The sequence below is a fragment of the Phyllostomus hastatus genome, unplaced genomic scaffold, assembly GCF_019186645.2.
Source record: "Phyllostomus hastatus isolate PE091 unplaced genomic scaffold, TTU_PhHast_1.1 phas_contig_40, whole genome shotgun sequence".
NCBI lineage: Eukaryota > Metazoa > Chordata > Mammalia > Chiroptera > Phyllostomidae > Phyllostomus > Phyllostomus hastatus.
This window is the reverse complement of record NW_025333872.1, coordinates 34274681-34291272: the sequence shown is the minus strand read 5'-3', so window position 1 is coordinate 34291272 and position 16592 is coordinate 34274681. Positions and strand designations below refer to the sequence as shown.

The 16592-nt window shown below is 37.6% G+C and overlaps 1 protein-coding gene across 1 annotated transcript in view; it reads right to left on the bottom strand.

Moving 5' to 3' along the window:
• SH3BGRL2 (SH3 domain binding glutamate rich protein like 2) overlaps nucleotides 1-16592 on the bottom strand; it is a 62325-nt gene that overhangs the window by 8886 nt on the left and 36847 nt on the right. The window contains exon 2 of the mRNA XM_045843514.1: nucleotides 16378-16563. Coding sequence (XP_045699470.1) covers nucleotides 16378-16563 — 186 coding nt within the window. The remainder of the gene's footprint in view (nucleotides 1-16377; nucleotides 16564-16592) is intronic.

Sequence of the window (16592 nt, the reverse complement as noted above, 5' to 3'; positions counted from 1 at the left end):
TAAGCTGAACCGATGGCATCACAGGTCCTTGTGAAACCTGTCTAGGAACCTAAGTAAGAGTCAATACTTACAGAGTAGAAATCATGTACAGGTTCTGAGCAAAGGAGCTGAACAGTCTAGTAATTTCCTTTAAGAAACCAACTAAGTCAACTCTGTGAAGAATGGCTCAGAAAGAGGGCAGAGCAAGAAGGGAAGCAGGGGAAAGTTAGAAGGGTACTGTGGTTATTTAAGCCAGAGATGGTGGCAGCCTGAACCACTGCAAATGATAGTGGAAGACAAGAGAGAAGTGGACAGACTAGAGGTAGATTTTGGAGGAAGAAATATAATCATAATCAATTGTGGAATTAGTGTAGTGGGTTAGAGTGAATTAAGAATTAAAGCAGCTCTGAGCTTTGTGGCTTGATAGAAAAGACCAGAGAAAAAGCACATTTTGAAACCTGGCTAGGAATTTAAATGAGAGTTGATGACTTACAAAGTGGAGATCTGCTTCTTGCAAAGCATGCCTCAGTTGATAAAAAATCTTTGAATTACATGACTCAGTGTAGAGACCCTTTGTCCAAATGCTTTGTCAGGGTAAGGATGGAATTAAATTTCAAATGTTAAGTTTGAGAAATTGTATGAGACACCCAAGTGAAGAAGATTATAAATAGGCCCATTGGAGGTTCCTAGTGACTTTACAGTATTAAAGATTTTGCAGAATTTTATGGAAAAACTTATAATTTTTTAAATAAGAAAACTGTTACAAATAATACAAGTCTAAAGTTGATGTGGAATTTAGGCAAAATCTCACAAACTAAAAATGTTACAAATATTCTTTATAACAAAGCTACTTCCTAGCAGTTGAGTGGCACTTCCCTGGGCTCAGGAAATAATCCTTATTGATGCATGCATTTTCTGTCCGGTCACTTTTGCTTATATTCAGTGTGGCAACGGGAGGGAGATGGCTGGACCACAGCCACATTTATCCGACCCTTTTGGACGTGCACTGCATGAACACCAGTGAACTTGTCCCTCCCCTTCCACACTCGGCCACTATTCGCTCTATATTCTTTCCCTGGAGAACCTTGTTTAGAGTCACCGCCCTAATCAAATTCACATCTTTACCTCTGATTTCTCCTCTCAGTTCTGGCTTTATGTAAGAACGAACTGTTTGCAGACTCTTAAATATAAGGGATCTAAATTGCAATTCATGATCTTCCTGCCACACCATGAGATGGCCCTCTAAGAAAAATGGCACCGCCATCTAATGGACTCCGTCCACCATGTCAGCAACCAAGGTACCGCAGGCAGGACTCCTCTCTTCCCTGAACCGGGCACTACCTTACACCTTCGTTCAACCTCTCCCTGTTTGACACCCACTTCATCGCCCTAATTCAAGCTAGACCTCTGCAGTAGCACCCCAATTATCACCCCTTGTCCAATCTAACCTATTTCCACCCCAACATTTTCAAGTAAGGACAGACTGATCTTTTAAAAATGGAACACTGACCATGCTGTCCTCTTCTTAAATCCCTTCCTTCTTAAATCTTTTCATTGCTCTTATAATACAGATTAAAATTCTTCATATGGCATAAAGGCGCTATGTAGTCCAGCTCTGACTTAGTCCAGAGGTCTTCATTTCCACACACCAACCACTATCTGGTTCACAGATTCATTTCTGAGAAACTAAGTAGTATATACGCTCAGTCCATTGTGATGTCCTACAGTCTACTGAGTTACATGACCTCGATCAACTCATTTAAGCTCCTTGGACTATTTCTTCCATTCTGCATTGGATACTATCAAAGTTCTTCAAAGTACCAATATTCTATGAAAGGATGGAGCACAGAATGTAGTTGCTGTTCAGTGGGCTATTTAGCTGTGTCCAGGTGTAAAGTGACTCACATATTCCAGTTACTAAAATATCTATTTGAAAAACTTACCCCTTTCTGGTTTAACTGACTAGGAAAGGGAAGAGACAATAGTGAGTGGAAAAAAAATGACTAGTGACTTAGTCATCAAAATACTGTCCCTGTTTTGAATTTTCAAAGGTCTTTACCTGTTTCTACTTGATTAATAATCTCTGACATCAGTACGAAATCCAGGAATGAAGAAACTAATAATGTAAGGAATAAAAAATGAGAAACAATGCCTGACTCAATCTCTGTAAATGTAGCATGCTTTTTACTTTAAAAGACTGAAGTGAATATCCTGCACATAAAAGATCAAAAGACAAGTTACAATGGAGATGTGTACAATTCAGGTTTCAGTGTTTATATTAAAAACCTTAATTTACACCCCAGCTGGGTAGCTCACTTAGAGCATCATCCCGATAAGCCAAGGTTGTGGGTTCGATCCCTGTCAGAGCACATACAAGAATCAACCAATAAATGAATAAACAAGTGGACCAACACAGTGATGTTTCTCTTTTTCCCCTCTCTCTAAAATCAATCAATAAATTTTTTAAATACCTTAACTTAAAAATAAGTACAGTTCTTCAAATCATGAAACAGGACATGTGAAATCTATACATGTAGAGAATATGTAACTATGAACAATCCATTTAACATTGAATCAAAACTGTTCTCAGAAATTTTAGTCATCAACAAAAGTATACAGAAATTTCAGACATTCAGAAATCTCAGAAGGGCTTTCTGATTTCTCATTTAGATTTTAAAAATCCTCTTTAACTGTATCTCTATCATAAACATCATAAGCATTATCTTTATTTTACAAACCTTTAACTCAGTGCCATATAACTTTAGCCAGGGAGGTTCTTACCTGAATTAGATCCTCCTAACGTTTTATAAATTGTCACTTAAGGTAATTAACTCCTTCCAAAGTGACAAATATACAATTTGGTAATTAACTTTAAAAGCAGAATAATTTCATGAAGTCATTTTAAAAGCCAGTTTTAGCACAACACCTGACACACACCAGGTTACCAGTAATACCTGTCAAGTGGACGAAGTAGCTGTCTGCTAATCAATGACTGCTGTGCCAAGTTTTAGGCAGTCTCATGCTAGTAACATAATGTGAATAAATCCTATTTCTATGTTATTGCATACAGGTTTTAAAGAATTATGTACACAGTTCACCGTCTGATGTTCAAAAGCTTTTGACTGGACTGATGAATCTGAAAATGTAAAAGGTTAAATTATTTTCCTTGTCATGTTTAGGCAGAGTACATGATTGATACTTTAAAACCTAGGATTTCTAAATAGTTAATACTGCCTTCCAGAGATAAATTAAATAGTATGATGTGAACTAATTTAAAATAGTGTTAGAAATTTTAAAATCACATCCTACTGACTATAAGTACAAGTTATTATGGCCTTAGGCATTCTCCAATAAAAGAGAAAAATCTGCTTTCTTATCAAATTCATTTCACTTATCAGGCTTATACTTTTAAAAATACACTATGGTTTATACTGCAAATGTTAAAAAGCACTGTATTTTAAAACTTGCTATAAAGCTTCTCAATGGGCTTACTGAATTCCTTATAGTCAGATACTGTCTCTGAAGTGCTTTTAAATACATGCCTGCAAATGACACATTTCAGGACAATCAACCTTCCATTATGACCAGTTAAGAGCACCTTTGGAGAAGGGTACAAACACTTAGCACATTCAAGATCAAAACTGCCCAGTTCCCAATGCTGGTACATTTTTAGTACATTAAAGAAAAGGGATAAAAAATTCCCTTTGTTTCTAGTGTTGACTACTTATGAAAAGAAAAACTTCTGGATTATATAGATATCAATATACCTGAGCACTATTACTAATTTAACATTTATCTGAATGTTGCAATGTTAAGAAGAATAAAGCAAGCTAAATAGCTGTTAAAAAGGGAAAAAAATAACTTCCATCATCTATACTTCTGTTTGTGTTTAAGTGAAAACCAGTATTAGAAACATTTATAAGCTCATGATAAAATCTACAACAGGTAAAGTCCACAAAAGCCTTATTCTTCCAAAGGGCTTACTTAAGGACATTGGCCGTACACTGAGATTAGACTGTTATGGACTAGACGAGCATTTGAGACAAAGACCTTAAAGTTCTTTGCCCTTTTAGTGTTCCCTAAGAGAACAGGAAGGAAAACCCACAGCAGCCACTCTCAAAAGCTGTGCTGCTTCCCATGCTAAGTCAAGGGCACATCTAAACAGGAGGCTGCAGGGAACAAAAATAACACGTGGCCTACAAGGAAAGGGTGGCAGCAATCAATTCTAAATGAGCCAAAGCAAATTGGGTTTATCCAAAAGAAGAAAATGTTTAAAAAAAAAATCTTCCTAAGACTATAAGAGTTGCTGCTGCTGCTGCTGCATAAAATAGGCTGAGGCCCCTTCTTAAAATTTCTTTCAAGCCTGAGGGTACCCTCTAAGGAGAATTTCTTGATTTAGTGGTTAAAGAGAGTTATTACTATATTTATTCTATTTTATGAAATCTTGGTATAGAAGGAAAAAATAGTTGGCAGTTCCAATCCTGGTAGGAGATACAAGATGTAATTGTCTAAAACAGCTTCATTCAGCAATTTTTATGCCAAATACTAAAAATTTGAGTAAGCCAAAAGCTGAGGATTTTAAATTCCTAGCTCATGTCTAACATTTCCAACCACACTGGTACGAGATGGCAAGGCAAACAAATATGGCTAAGTACCAACTGAAATTGGATGAAAAAAATTTTATGCTAAACATAGGAAAAGGAACCAGCAATAAAATTTTAATAACTACCCAGAGGAATAAGTGAAAAGGCTAAACTTAGTTACGAGAATCTCTTAGGTATTGACACTGCTGTCACTCTCCTTTCATGGATTTAAACAGCATTATATACCCTCCCGAACGTGACTCCTCACCGAACTAAACGGTTCCGTAGATAACAGTATTTGTATGTTTAAAACAATATAATATACACTTATATAATAGTTATTATAGTTACAAAAGAGAATGTGACATAAGCTTTAGCAATGTCAAAGTGAGTGCATGTGTAAATCAAAATGGAAGGGAATGAGGGAAGCAATGAGATTACAAATTTCTTTTCATCTTTCAAGGAAAAAAGTAAACACCGTCTACATTTAAAATCAAGGAATATAGATATTAGTATATGAAACGCACAGGTGATAACTTAAGAATCTCATAGAAGTGGCTGCGTCTTGGGAATCTGGGGGAGGTCACACATACAGAAGGGCAGAGGAAAATAGACCCTCCTGTCAACAGGCTTTATTGTCTTAACACTGATATTAACATGGCCTTAATATCTTAACAGTTTTGTTTTCTTTTCATTAGTTTTATCTACACAAGGCTCAGAAAAAAAATGTTAATAAAAAGAAAACTGCCAGTTTGGATATTAGTTAAAATACACTACTAAACAGGCACCTAGGGTGGCCTGAAACTGTCTGGGTGAAGATTTGCAATATTCAGAACACAAGTCATCTTCATGAAAGACATGTCCCAGGCACTCATCACTGTTGAATATTTATTTAGTTTTTTAGAGAGAGGGGAGAGGAGGGAGAAAGAGAGGGAGAGAAACATTGATGTGCCATTGGTAGCCTCTGGCACGCTCACAACGGGATCTGGCCGGTAACCCAGGCCTGTGTCCTGATGGGAATCAAACCAGTGACCTTTAAATCTGCAGGCTGGCACTCAATCCACTGAGCCACACCACCAAGGGCGGCTGTAGAATATTGAAGCAAATATCTCAGGAGAAATGGTCAGTTAAACATTTATACACAGAAGAATAAAACCTAGAGTTATACAGAAGAGATAAAACTGTGAAGAATATCTAATTGAATTGTAATGCTTTGGGCATACAGCTGATCAGCCATCAGTGGGAAAGAGGACTTGGTATCACCCATATCCCAACACCCAGCCTTTCCTTTCCTAGCAGCTGTCAGTCTGGATGCCGTATGAGATTATTTATAGTAAAATATCTAAAGGAGAAAATTCTTCTTGATTAGATAAGTGATCTTCTAGACAGAAGGACTTGGAATACAGATTTTCAAATTCAGATCAGAAGTCTTCTAAGGAAACTCTACCCATGGGATATGTGAGCTTCTATTAGAGGTAATTTCTGAAATAGATGTCATTGTACAATTTAGAAATTTCAATAAGCTCGCTTATGAGATATTTGGCTTTGACTTTTATTAATAAAATGTGAATAGAAATGCTCAGAACCTTGACAAGGCAAGACCCAACATAATGGGGATAGCTCCCTACTCCACTAAAAACACCTGGGTAGTCACCCATTCACTGAACCAAATTTTGTTAAATACAGTCTATGTTCCCAACATTCTGATAGGGAACAGATACTGCAATAAATATGCCACTGAGCCTGCAGAGGGTGAGCACAGGGACTCAGAGACTGGCTGAAGGTAAAGACATGGGGGAAAAAAAGAAAGAAAGAAAATTCTGAGATAAATGTCCTAATAGCAGTAATAAGGCACAGGTTTGCTGGGCATGGGGGATAGGCAGGAATAAGCAGAGTCTTAGTTAATTAGAGAACATTCAATAACAAGGCCCTTTTAGAGTGTGATAGAGAAACAGGGCAGAATTATATAGGAGGTAAAATTACAGGACTTGGTTACAAACTGAGTATTGAGATGAGGAAAAACAGGTGTATGGTGACTTTTAGGGCTTTGCCTTTAGCACCATGGAGATGATGCCGCCATGAACCCTACATAAGTAACACCCATATTCTGGAGACAGCACAATTTCCTGGGGGTAACCAATTTTGAACTTCAGTCCCCCTCTTTCCTTTCTTGACTCTCACCAGTTCTATTAACACAATTAATGCAGACAGGCTTCAACATAGGTCAAAATTTCTGTCTATCACCATAGTCTATTCTGCCAGAAGACACAGTTAATTTTCATGAAGGAGGCTTGGGAAACAGCTAATCCCATGTTTCTCAGATATAAGCAATGAAGATCCCCAGGAGGCAGAGGAAAATGTGAATGGACCATCTAGAGAGGGGTAAACTATGGCAGGGCCTGAGAGCCCACTATGGTGTTGACGTTTTTAAAGATCAGAAAACAAGCAAAAACAACCAAACAGAAAATAATATGCAGCAGAGAACTATGTGGCCTGCAAATTCTAAAGTATTTACCAGGTGGCCCAACCCATCACCTAGAGGACTGGAGAATGTATTTTCAGGCAGCCGCTGACAGTGTGAAATTTCCCTGAAGCCTTGTTCATCTTAAAACTTCATGGGAATTAGTCATCCTACCCCATAATTTATTAGTGTTTGTTCTGCTGTTTAAAAATACTGTTTTGCCACATACTCAAAATCTTCAAGCCAAATGGCTGCTCTTGGCAAACAGGGAGTCTTTATTCCACGACTTTGGGTGCATCCTCCGGCCCTGAGAAACCCAAATGGTTTTTACCAGCAGCAAATATAATACACATCCTGTTTCAACCTTTACTAGTTTTTGTTTCACCAAGTGACTTTTTCTTGACCTTGAACTTGAATTCTGGGGCCACCAACAATAAACCTTTACATTTTGATAACAGTATACCTCAACATATTTTTGTTATTTGACAGAGGACTCTAAGGAAAGGAGGAAGAGTGGAATAGTCTAAAATGAGAATGCACTTTCTTCAACCTAATGCACTCTTCAGTAAGCTTGCCAGTTACAAACTATTGTTTCCAGTGGCTGGAAACAACTAAGTAGCCGGCTTAAGGGGAATAATTATGTTAATGATAATAATCCACCAACGGCAATAATATGCAACCTTTAAAAAGTTTACAATTTCATGAAAACTTTTGGTTACAGAACAAAGCAGGGCACAAATGCCATAGTATTTCCTGCCACAGTATGGTCAAACTATGTGATTAAAAAAGATTAACCTACTTATAAGAAAAGAGTGTATTAGAGAACTAAAACTGTTCCTCCTTTCTTTCTCATTATCATTTAAAAATTTTCTCCCACTTGCATATTCATTTTAGTGCTGGGAAAAAAAAGAAATGATGATGATGATGGATAACCAGTGCAATGTGAAAACTTTAAATATCTCTTTCCAACAAACTTCTTGTGAGATCTTTGGCTAAAGATCATTTATTCGTGTATTCATATATGAGGTTGGTCTAGAAGATATCCAGCCATGTAATATGAAAAAGAGACATTTATTAAAGAAGACACAAGATACATTGTACATAGGACAATGACACCTCAATCCCCCTCCAAGTAGGCACCTTGAGACCTCACAGAGTTCTCCCAATCGCCATCAGCTGTCCCATCATATTTTCCTGAATCTCACTGACAGTCTGAAATTTCTTCCCTCTCAAATGTGATTTTAATTTGGGGAAAAGCCAGAATTCACAGGGCACCAAATCTGGGCTGAAGAGGGGCTGAGTCATTGGGGTGATTTGCTGTTTCACCAAAAAACTGCACGAGACATGACACATGAATGGGAGTGTTATTGTGATGAAGCTGCCAATCACCAGTTGCCCATAGCTGCAGCCTTCTAAATAATCTGAATAGTTTTCGCAGAGGAATGTTCAAGCTTAACACAAAATTTGATGCAGATTCATTGCTCTACTCACTCAGTCATTTTGAATGCAATGGCCACACAGTACACATGCTCATTCAGTGGTGTCTTCCACCCCCACTGACTAGTACAGTGAGGTCATCATTGTTCACACAAGCCCATTCCAGTTCATTCTCCTTGGCTGCCAGGTTACATCGGGGTCACACAAACCGTTCTCGTTATATTAACAACAGTTGTTAACATAACAAGACAGACCTTGTATATGCACACACACACATTACTTTTTTTTTCTTTTTTTTAAATTTTATTTTAATCATTGTTCAAGTACAGTTTTCTCCCTTTTACTCCCATTCCAGCCAACCCACCCAACCCTTTATTAAAAATAAAATTATATGTATGAATCAGGAATTTGTAAAACTGATAATTAAAGCACTTGGTTCTTCATGCTTTCAAAAAGACCCCAAGCACAATTAAAATAAATTATCCCAAAACAATCTTCTCACAAGTCTTAAATAAACACTGCAGTTGGAAACAACACAAGTCATACATTTAGGTGTTCTTGTGCTGTGCTTCTGAGCCTCCGCTAAATGTGATGTAATACATTTCCTTGTCTCCTCATATTGGAAAGACAGCACAGGGGAGCAGATGCCACAAAGAACCACTGCTAGTCACTTAGCTTTCCTGTGTCTCCTGAGATCAGTCTAACCCTCTGCAGTCCACTTTCAGGCTCCAATTAATCAAGATAACATGGGGAAAGGCCAAATCATTACTTAAACTGGTCAAGTGCTTTAATTGAACCTTATTTGGTTAGCAATACACGCAATGTTCTGGTGCAAATTTAACATTCTGTAAGTACCACCTAAAAGTACAAAAGAGTAATTTGATAGTTTAAAACATAAGTAATCTCATGGAAAATGATCAAAGTTTATTTTTCTATAAAAATTGTCTCTCAGCTGAGCTCTCTCTTCATTGTAGGTAAGACAGGGCTTTACATGAGTAACTCTAGCTCCATGTTCCACCATACAACCATCTCTCTCCCCACCTTCTCTTGCTGAGTATTGGTATCCTCAGCCACACCTATGCCCACTTGTCTTGACTACCTGAATGGGCACTATGTTTTTCCCCCTTGACGATTAATTCACAAACTGGTTAATGTGACCCTTGGTCAAACGAAATTTGGCTGCATTCCCATTTCTACCAGTTTTGATTAAAAAATAAAAACTAATACATTAATTTAGCAAGGTTGCAGGACAACATATAAAAATCACTTGTGTTTCTATACATTAATAATGAATAACAAAAAGTAAATTTAAAAATAATTGCATTTACAGTAGCACAAAAAGAATAAAATATTTAGGAATAAACCTAACCAAGGAGGTAAAACACTTACACACTAAAACCTACAAAATATTGTTGAAAGGAATGAATGTCGACAGAAATAAATGAAGACACTCCATGTTCACATTGAAGACTTAATAGTTAAGATGTGGATATGACTCAAAGTGGTCTAAAGATTCAGCGAAATCCCTATCAAAATTTCAATGACATTTTTTGCAGAAATAGAAAAAAAATCATCCTAAAATTCATACTGAATCTCAAGGGACCCCCAAGTAACCAAAAGAAGTTTTAAAAACAGGGCAAACTTTCTATAAACTTTAAAGGACTCACATGTCCTCGTTTCAACACATACTATAAAACTGTAGTAATCTGTGGGCTGGGGTGGGAGTAAAAGAAAATTGTACTTGAACAATAATTATAATAAAATTATTTAAAAAACACAAAAAAACTATAGTAATCAAAACAGTGGGGTACTGGCATAAAGACAGACATATGGACCAGTGTAACAGAATGGAGAGTTCAAAAAAGTAAGCCCTCACGTACGTTGTCAAATGATCTTCAACACAAGTACCAAGACCTCTCAATGGGGAAAAGACAGTCTGTTCAACAAAGGTGCTGCGAAAACTAGTTATCAACACGCAAAAGCATGAACATGTACTCTCACCTTATTGCATATATAAAAATTAACTACAAATGAATCAAAAAACTAAACATAAAGGCCCAAAACTATAAAATTGCTAGAAGAAAAAAAAAGTGGGGGAAAAGCTTCATGATGTGGTATTTGGCAAATAATGACTTCTTGGACATGACTCCAAAAGTACAGGCAACCAAAGGAAAAATAGACAAATGGAAGAACATTAAACTTAAAAATGTTTGCTCATCAAATGATATAACCAACTGAGTGAAAGGCAACCTACAAATGGCAGAAAATTTTACAAATTAGATGTCTGATAAGGTGTTAGCATCAGATTATACAAAGAACCCTTACAACTGAAAAACAAAAAATCAAATAATCTGATTGAAAAAAATGGGCAAAGGATGTGAACAGACATTTCTCCAAATATGATATACAAATGGACAAGCATGTGAGATGCTCAACATCACTCATCAGCAGATAAATACAAATGAAAACCACAATGAGATATCACATCATACCCGTTAGGATGTCTACTTGCAAAACAAGACCAGGAAATAACAAGTGTTGGCAGGGATGTGAAGTTGGAACCCTATGCACTGCTGGTAGGACTTTAAATTGGCACAACCACAACAGAAAACAGTATGGCAGTTCCTTGAAAAATTAAAAATAGAACTACCATCTGATACAGAAATCTGATTTCTAGGTATATATATCCAGAGGAATTAAAAGTAAGATCTCGAAGAGATACTTACAAACCCATGTTCATAGCAGCGCTATTCACAATATCCAAAAGGTGGAACCAACTTAATGTCTATCCACAGATGAACAGATGAACAAAATGTGGTATACACATGCAAGGAAAGCCTTAAAAAGGAAAGAGATCTTGTCACAGTTTCAATGCTCTAGGCTGAATGTGTGTATCCTGCCAAAATTTGTATGTTGAAATACTGATGCCCAAAAGACATCAGTATTGGAAGGTGATTAGGTCATGAGGGCTTAGAGACTGATGCCCTCCTAAAAAGGTCTGAGACCTCCCCTGTCCTTTCTATCATGGGAGAACACTGAAGGAAGTTGGTAGCCTGCAGCCCAGAGAGGTCCTTCACTGGAACCCAGCCATGCTGTCACCCTGTTCTTGGACTTCCAGCCTTCAGACTGTGCAAAATAACTTTTTGATGTTTTTAAGTCACCCAGTCGTGATTAGTCCATAGCAGCCTTATGGACTAAGACGTACAATACGGGTGAATGCTGAGGCCATTATGCTAAGTGAAATGAACCAGTCACAAAAGGGCAAATACTGTATGAGCTATGTCTATGAGGTATCTAAAAGTAGTGAAATTCATAGATATACAAAGTAGGATAGTTGCCAGGGACTGGGGGGTGGGGGATGGGAAACAAATAGGATTTATTTAATGAGTATAAAGTTTCAGTTCTGCCAAATTGAAGCGCTCTGGAGATCCGTTGTACAACAATATGAGTATATTTAACGTGACTGAACTGTACACCTACAGGTGGTTAAGGCAATGAATTTTATTATATATATCTTTACCACAATAAAAATATTTTAGTAAAAAAATGAAACAAGAAAAATATATGAAGAAATCCAAATCCTTTTTTTTTTTTGCTTAATAGGGAGGAAATAAAAAGAAATGGAAGGGGAGTAAATATTTTCCTTTTGCATAGATGTAAGGATTGTCATTTTTAGTGCATTCCACCCTTGCCAGTTTCACAGCAAAGTCTGCATCTTGAACATGACGACATGAACTTTCAAAAACCCAAATCAGACAGTAAAACCATCAGAAAAATCCTGATTTTTCAGGATTTTTTCAGGGTGTTCAGACATTTAGTGTTAGATCCCCATCTCCTGAGAAGACTCTTGATCGTAGTATAACACTCCAGGGTGACAGCATGAACAATCAGTCTGTGCCAGTTTGAGTTGTGGACGACAAACAACAAAAACGGACACTGACGACTTGGAAGGGATTTATGGAAATAATGTGGGGAGTTCACATAATCTACATTTAAACCTGGAGAATTCAGGAAAAAAGGAGAAATTTCCACATCTGGGTAGCCAAGAATTCACCCAGGCCACACCTCAGGATCAGCCTCATGAAGACATACACCATGGCTATGTCTGGTCCCATCACCTCGAACACTCAATGCTAACTTTCAGCTAATCATGTGTTTCTGCATTATCTGCTCCATGTTCAAATTCTGGGGTGGGAAGAACTGATGAGGCATGCCAGGGAGTTTCCTTTCAATAGGGACTTCCCAATAGGCAGAATAACGAAAGGCTGAAAAGAGAGAAGGCAATTGTCCACATTGATTATTACCATGTAGCTTGGCAGCTGTGTATGTCTCAACTGTCCAGCTCATCCATTTAAGATAAAGCAGTAAGTTTCTAGTCAATTCCAGGAAATAGGAGAATCTCCATGCTTACTGGGTCCTGTCACTTCCAATGTGGCAGTTTTCCACAGGTTATCTAATCAAGGAACAACACTCATAACTATCACTGGGTAAAGCAAGATGCATAGGAGCAGCTGGGATGTATGATGCCATGGTTATTAGTTGCCCTCTAATGCTTTTGCTTTTGTCAGTCAAATTTACTTGACCTTTATGAGAGCAGACACTGTCTTCAAAACTCCTGCCAGAACAGACTGTACGTCAGAGTGAGTGTATCAGCACTGCTGTGACCATCTCCATGGGACCAACCCTGCTCAAGCAGAGAAGATGCTGTTTATCCCACACAGTTTTATCAATTGTAGCCTCTAGCCAGATACCAGTCTATCTGAAAAAATTTCCATTGACTCTAAAAGGCAAAGATACATAGAGATTCAGAAAGTCATAAACAGGTAAAAATAAAAAGATTTATTTCACAACATTACACTCAAATACATTCCTCTATTCAAACTGCTCTGAAGAGTTCTGTTTTTATGATAGAGCAAAGATGTCTCTACCTCCTTTCTCTTGCAAAGTCAACAAAACAACAAATATTTAAAAAGCCAGAATCTCCATTTAAAAAAAATAAAGCTAGGAGACATCTATCGCCCTGAATTACAGCATATGCAGGGAGTGGGTAGAGAAGTGGCGAGGGCTGTCAGAGTGCAGGACAGTCAGACCTTAGTGTCTGCAGAGGCAGCATCAACAAGGCACAAGCTGCAGGGCCCCCAGGAAGCATCAGGACCTGGAGGCATCTGCTATTGTGAAGGTGGGGTGAGTGGGCAATCAGAAAATAAGGAGACTGTTTGAAAAGCTATATGAGCAGTAGTGAGACTCCAGGGTGCCTCCCAAAGGAGCTAGAAGGTACACAGCTAACAGACATGGTTTCTGGGAAGCACCAAGCTTATAAACACCAGCGATGGAGAGAGTGGGGGTGGAGAGTGGGGGTGAATCTACCACAGGGATATGAAGTGAAAAAACGTGTGTAACAGTGAGACCCTCCGGTTCTCTCACTCTACACAGCCAGAACACCGTCAGCCAGGCTGATATTTCCAAAGCAAGAAACCAAAAGGCCATTCTCTGAAAAAATTAAACTATCATCTGAGAAAAGACTTACAGTTACTACTATAACTATATGCAATGAGAATGTTGACAGGTTACCCAATCATCCTACAGAAAAGGATGAAACACAGTCCGGAGGGAAACATAGCTTCTAATGAGTTTTCTTGTGTCTCACCTACTAAACAAAAGTCAAGGATCACTCAACATCTGAGGAAAGTTCAACACACTCCAGAGAGAAGACCAAAATAAACAAAGTGAAAAAAAAAGGAAGTTAGGGAAACAGGGACAATACTAGCAAGAGAAGAAAACTTCAAAAAAAATCACATTAATATGTCCATTGAGGTAAAAAATCTTGCATTCATCTCACAAAAACACAACTTTATTAAAAACAAAAGACCAGAAAGTAAGAAAGGGGGAAAATATGACATAAAAAACTGCAATGAAAGGATTCAGAGGTTAAGTTAAAGAAATCTCCCAGAAAGCAGAAAAAGTTAGAGAAGTGGACAATCCAAAAACAAAACAAACAACAAAAAAAGAATATTAGAAAAATCAATGTAAGAAGTCCAATATCTATCTAAGTTAAAAGGAACTCCAGAGAAAAGGCACACGGAAAAAAATTTCTCAAAGAAAATAATATAAGAACATTTTTAATGACTCCATTATATAACTCTTAGATTATAAGAACCTGCTGAGTACTCACACTAATGAATGAAAAATAGCTTATATTGTAGTAATGCACCAAAAAAAGTCTAGAAATCACATATGTGTAAGAGATCTTAAAACCTTGCATAGAAGAGACTGACAAAAATGACAGATCAAAGAAAATGGTATTAGACTTCACAATTGCAGAGCTTGAAGCTGAAGTTGAAGGACATTGAAGCAAAACCATCAAAATTCTTCCCAAGAATTCTATACCCAGCTAAACTACCATTCAACTACCAAACCAGAATAATGGCACTTTCATACCTGCAAAGTCTGAGAAACAGAAAACTACGGTTTTTATTTAAGCCTTCTAGCACTATTTGACTAACAGCTTTACTTTAATTTCATACTGTACAGTTTCCACATTTTCAACTATTACCTCAGTTTGGGCTGCAAGCACAAGAGTACATTTTCTAGACTTAGTAGTCATGAATGAAATCTACCACATTCTTACCCTAACAATATATGAGATCATGGTATTAAAAAATCCCACAGAATAACCTTCATTCTTCTATGATAATGTACTTTAAAAGCACTTTAGAAACAGTCATAAATATTTCGTGAAGATAGATATTATCATCCCTTGCTTAAAGATGAGAAAATTGTTGAGCACTGGCTGTGAACCAAAGTGTCGCAGGTTCGATTCCCAGTCAGGGCACACGCCTGGGTTGCAGGCCACGGCCCCCAGCAACCGCACATTGATGTTTCTCTCTCTCTCTTTCTCACTCCCTTACCTCTCTAAAAATAAATAAACAAAATCTTGTTAAAAAATTTTTTTAAAAATGAGAAAATTGAGATTTTCAGAGATGATTTTCCAAAAGCACCACAGCCAGCATGAAGTAATACTAGAACTCAAATCTATATCTAGTGCTATGTTCAGGATTCTCCTCTTGGCATGTATGTGAAAACTCTGTCCACAATCCTGATGGCTTTATGTTTTGGTATCTCATTCTCCCTTATGCACACTGGAAACTATTTCCTTTCAAACCACCGAAAATACTCTGCTATCCCTTTTCTCCCCACTAATGACAACCCCACCATTCATTTCCCCTCAGGCACCGAGCACTGTGGCCTAGCCCCTTGCCCTCCTCCAAGACATCCTTAAAGCATTCTAATGAGTCCCAAAATAAACACTGACTTATACAGTCAGAGCTCTGGCACATTCTAACTACTTATTAGAAAGAACCTTCTTGATTTTTTTCTTAATCTAAGGGTGAGAAGGAAAATAAATAATTAGACAAAAGGGACTTCATCTTCTCATACGCTATATACGGCAGGAAGGCACCTAATGTATTTTAGATATTCATAATAATCTATCTGGCTCATTATAATAAAAAATAAAATATTGTTTATAATCAGCTATTAGTTTTTTATACCGTAAAGGGATAAAGGTTCACAAATACTCCTTCCAGTCTGCTCCTGAAAATGTATTAATAAAAAAATATGCTCTGAAATTTAGAACACAATAAAAACATGCACACAGCTTCACCTCCCACCCCATTTTCCAAGGCCAGCAGGGAGACAGGAAAACTCCCAGATGTACACGACTCAGACTCAAACACTGTCTGTGATTTCAGACTCATATCCCTTCCTCCTCAACTTCACCCTCTGTTAGACTTGTGGACCTGAATAGGCACTGGATGAAGAGGTTACAGTCCTCACTGAAAAAACCCACTGTACTGTAGGTAACTTTCTGATGTGAGTAGTGCAAAGAAATAGTGTAATAACAGTTTAGCAACTTACTCCACAGTACCGGTCACCATTAAATATCTGAGGTGGCAGAGGGTTGCCCTGAGCAGGCTTCTTTTCTGGAGGGATGTTTTTGTACATCCACTGCCTCTGTTCTTCTGACATTGTGATATCCACCTCCTCAAACTCTATCTTGTTGGCTTCCAGAAATCTAACCACATCTTGCTGCTTCTTCTTTATCTAAAGAGAGAAAACAAAGAAAGAGAAAT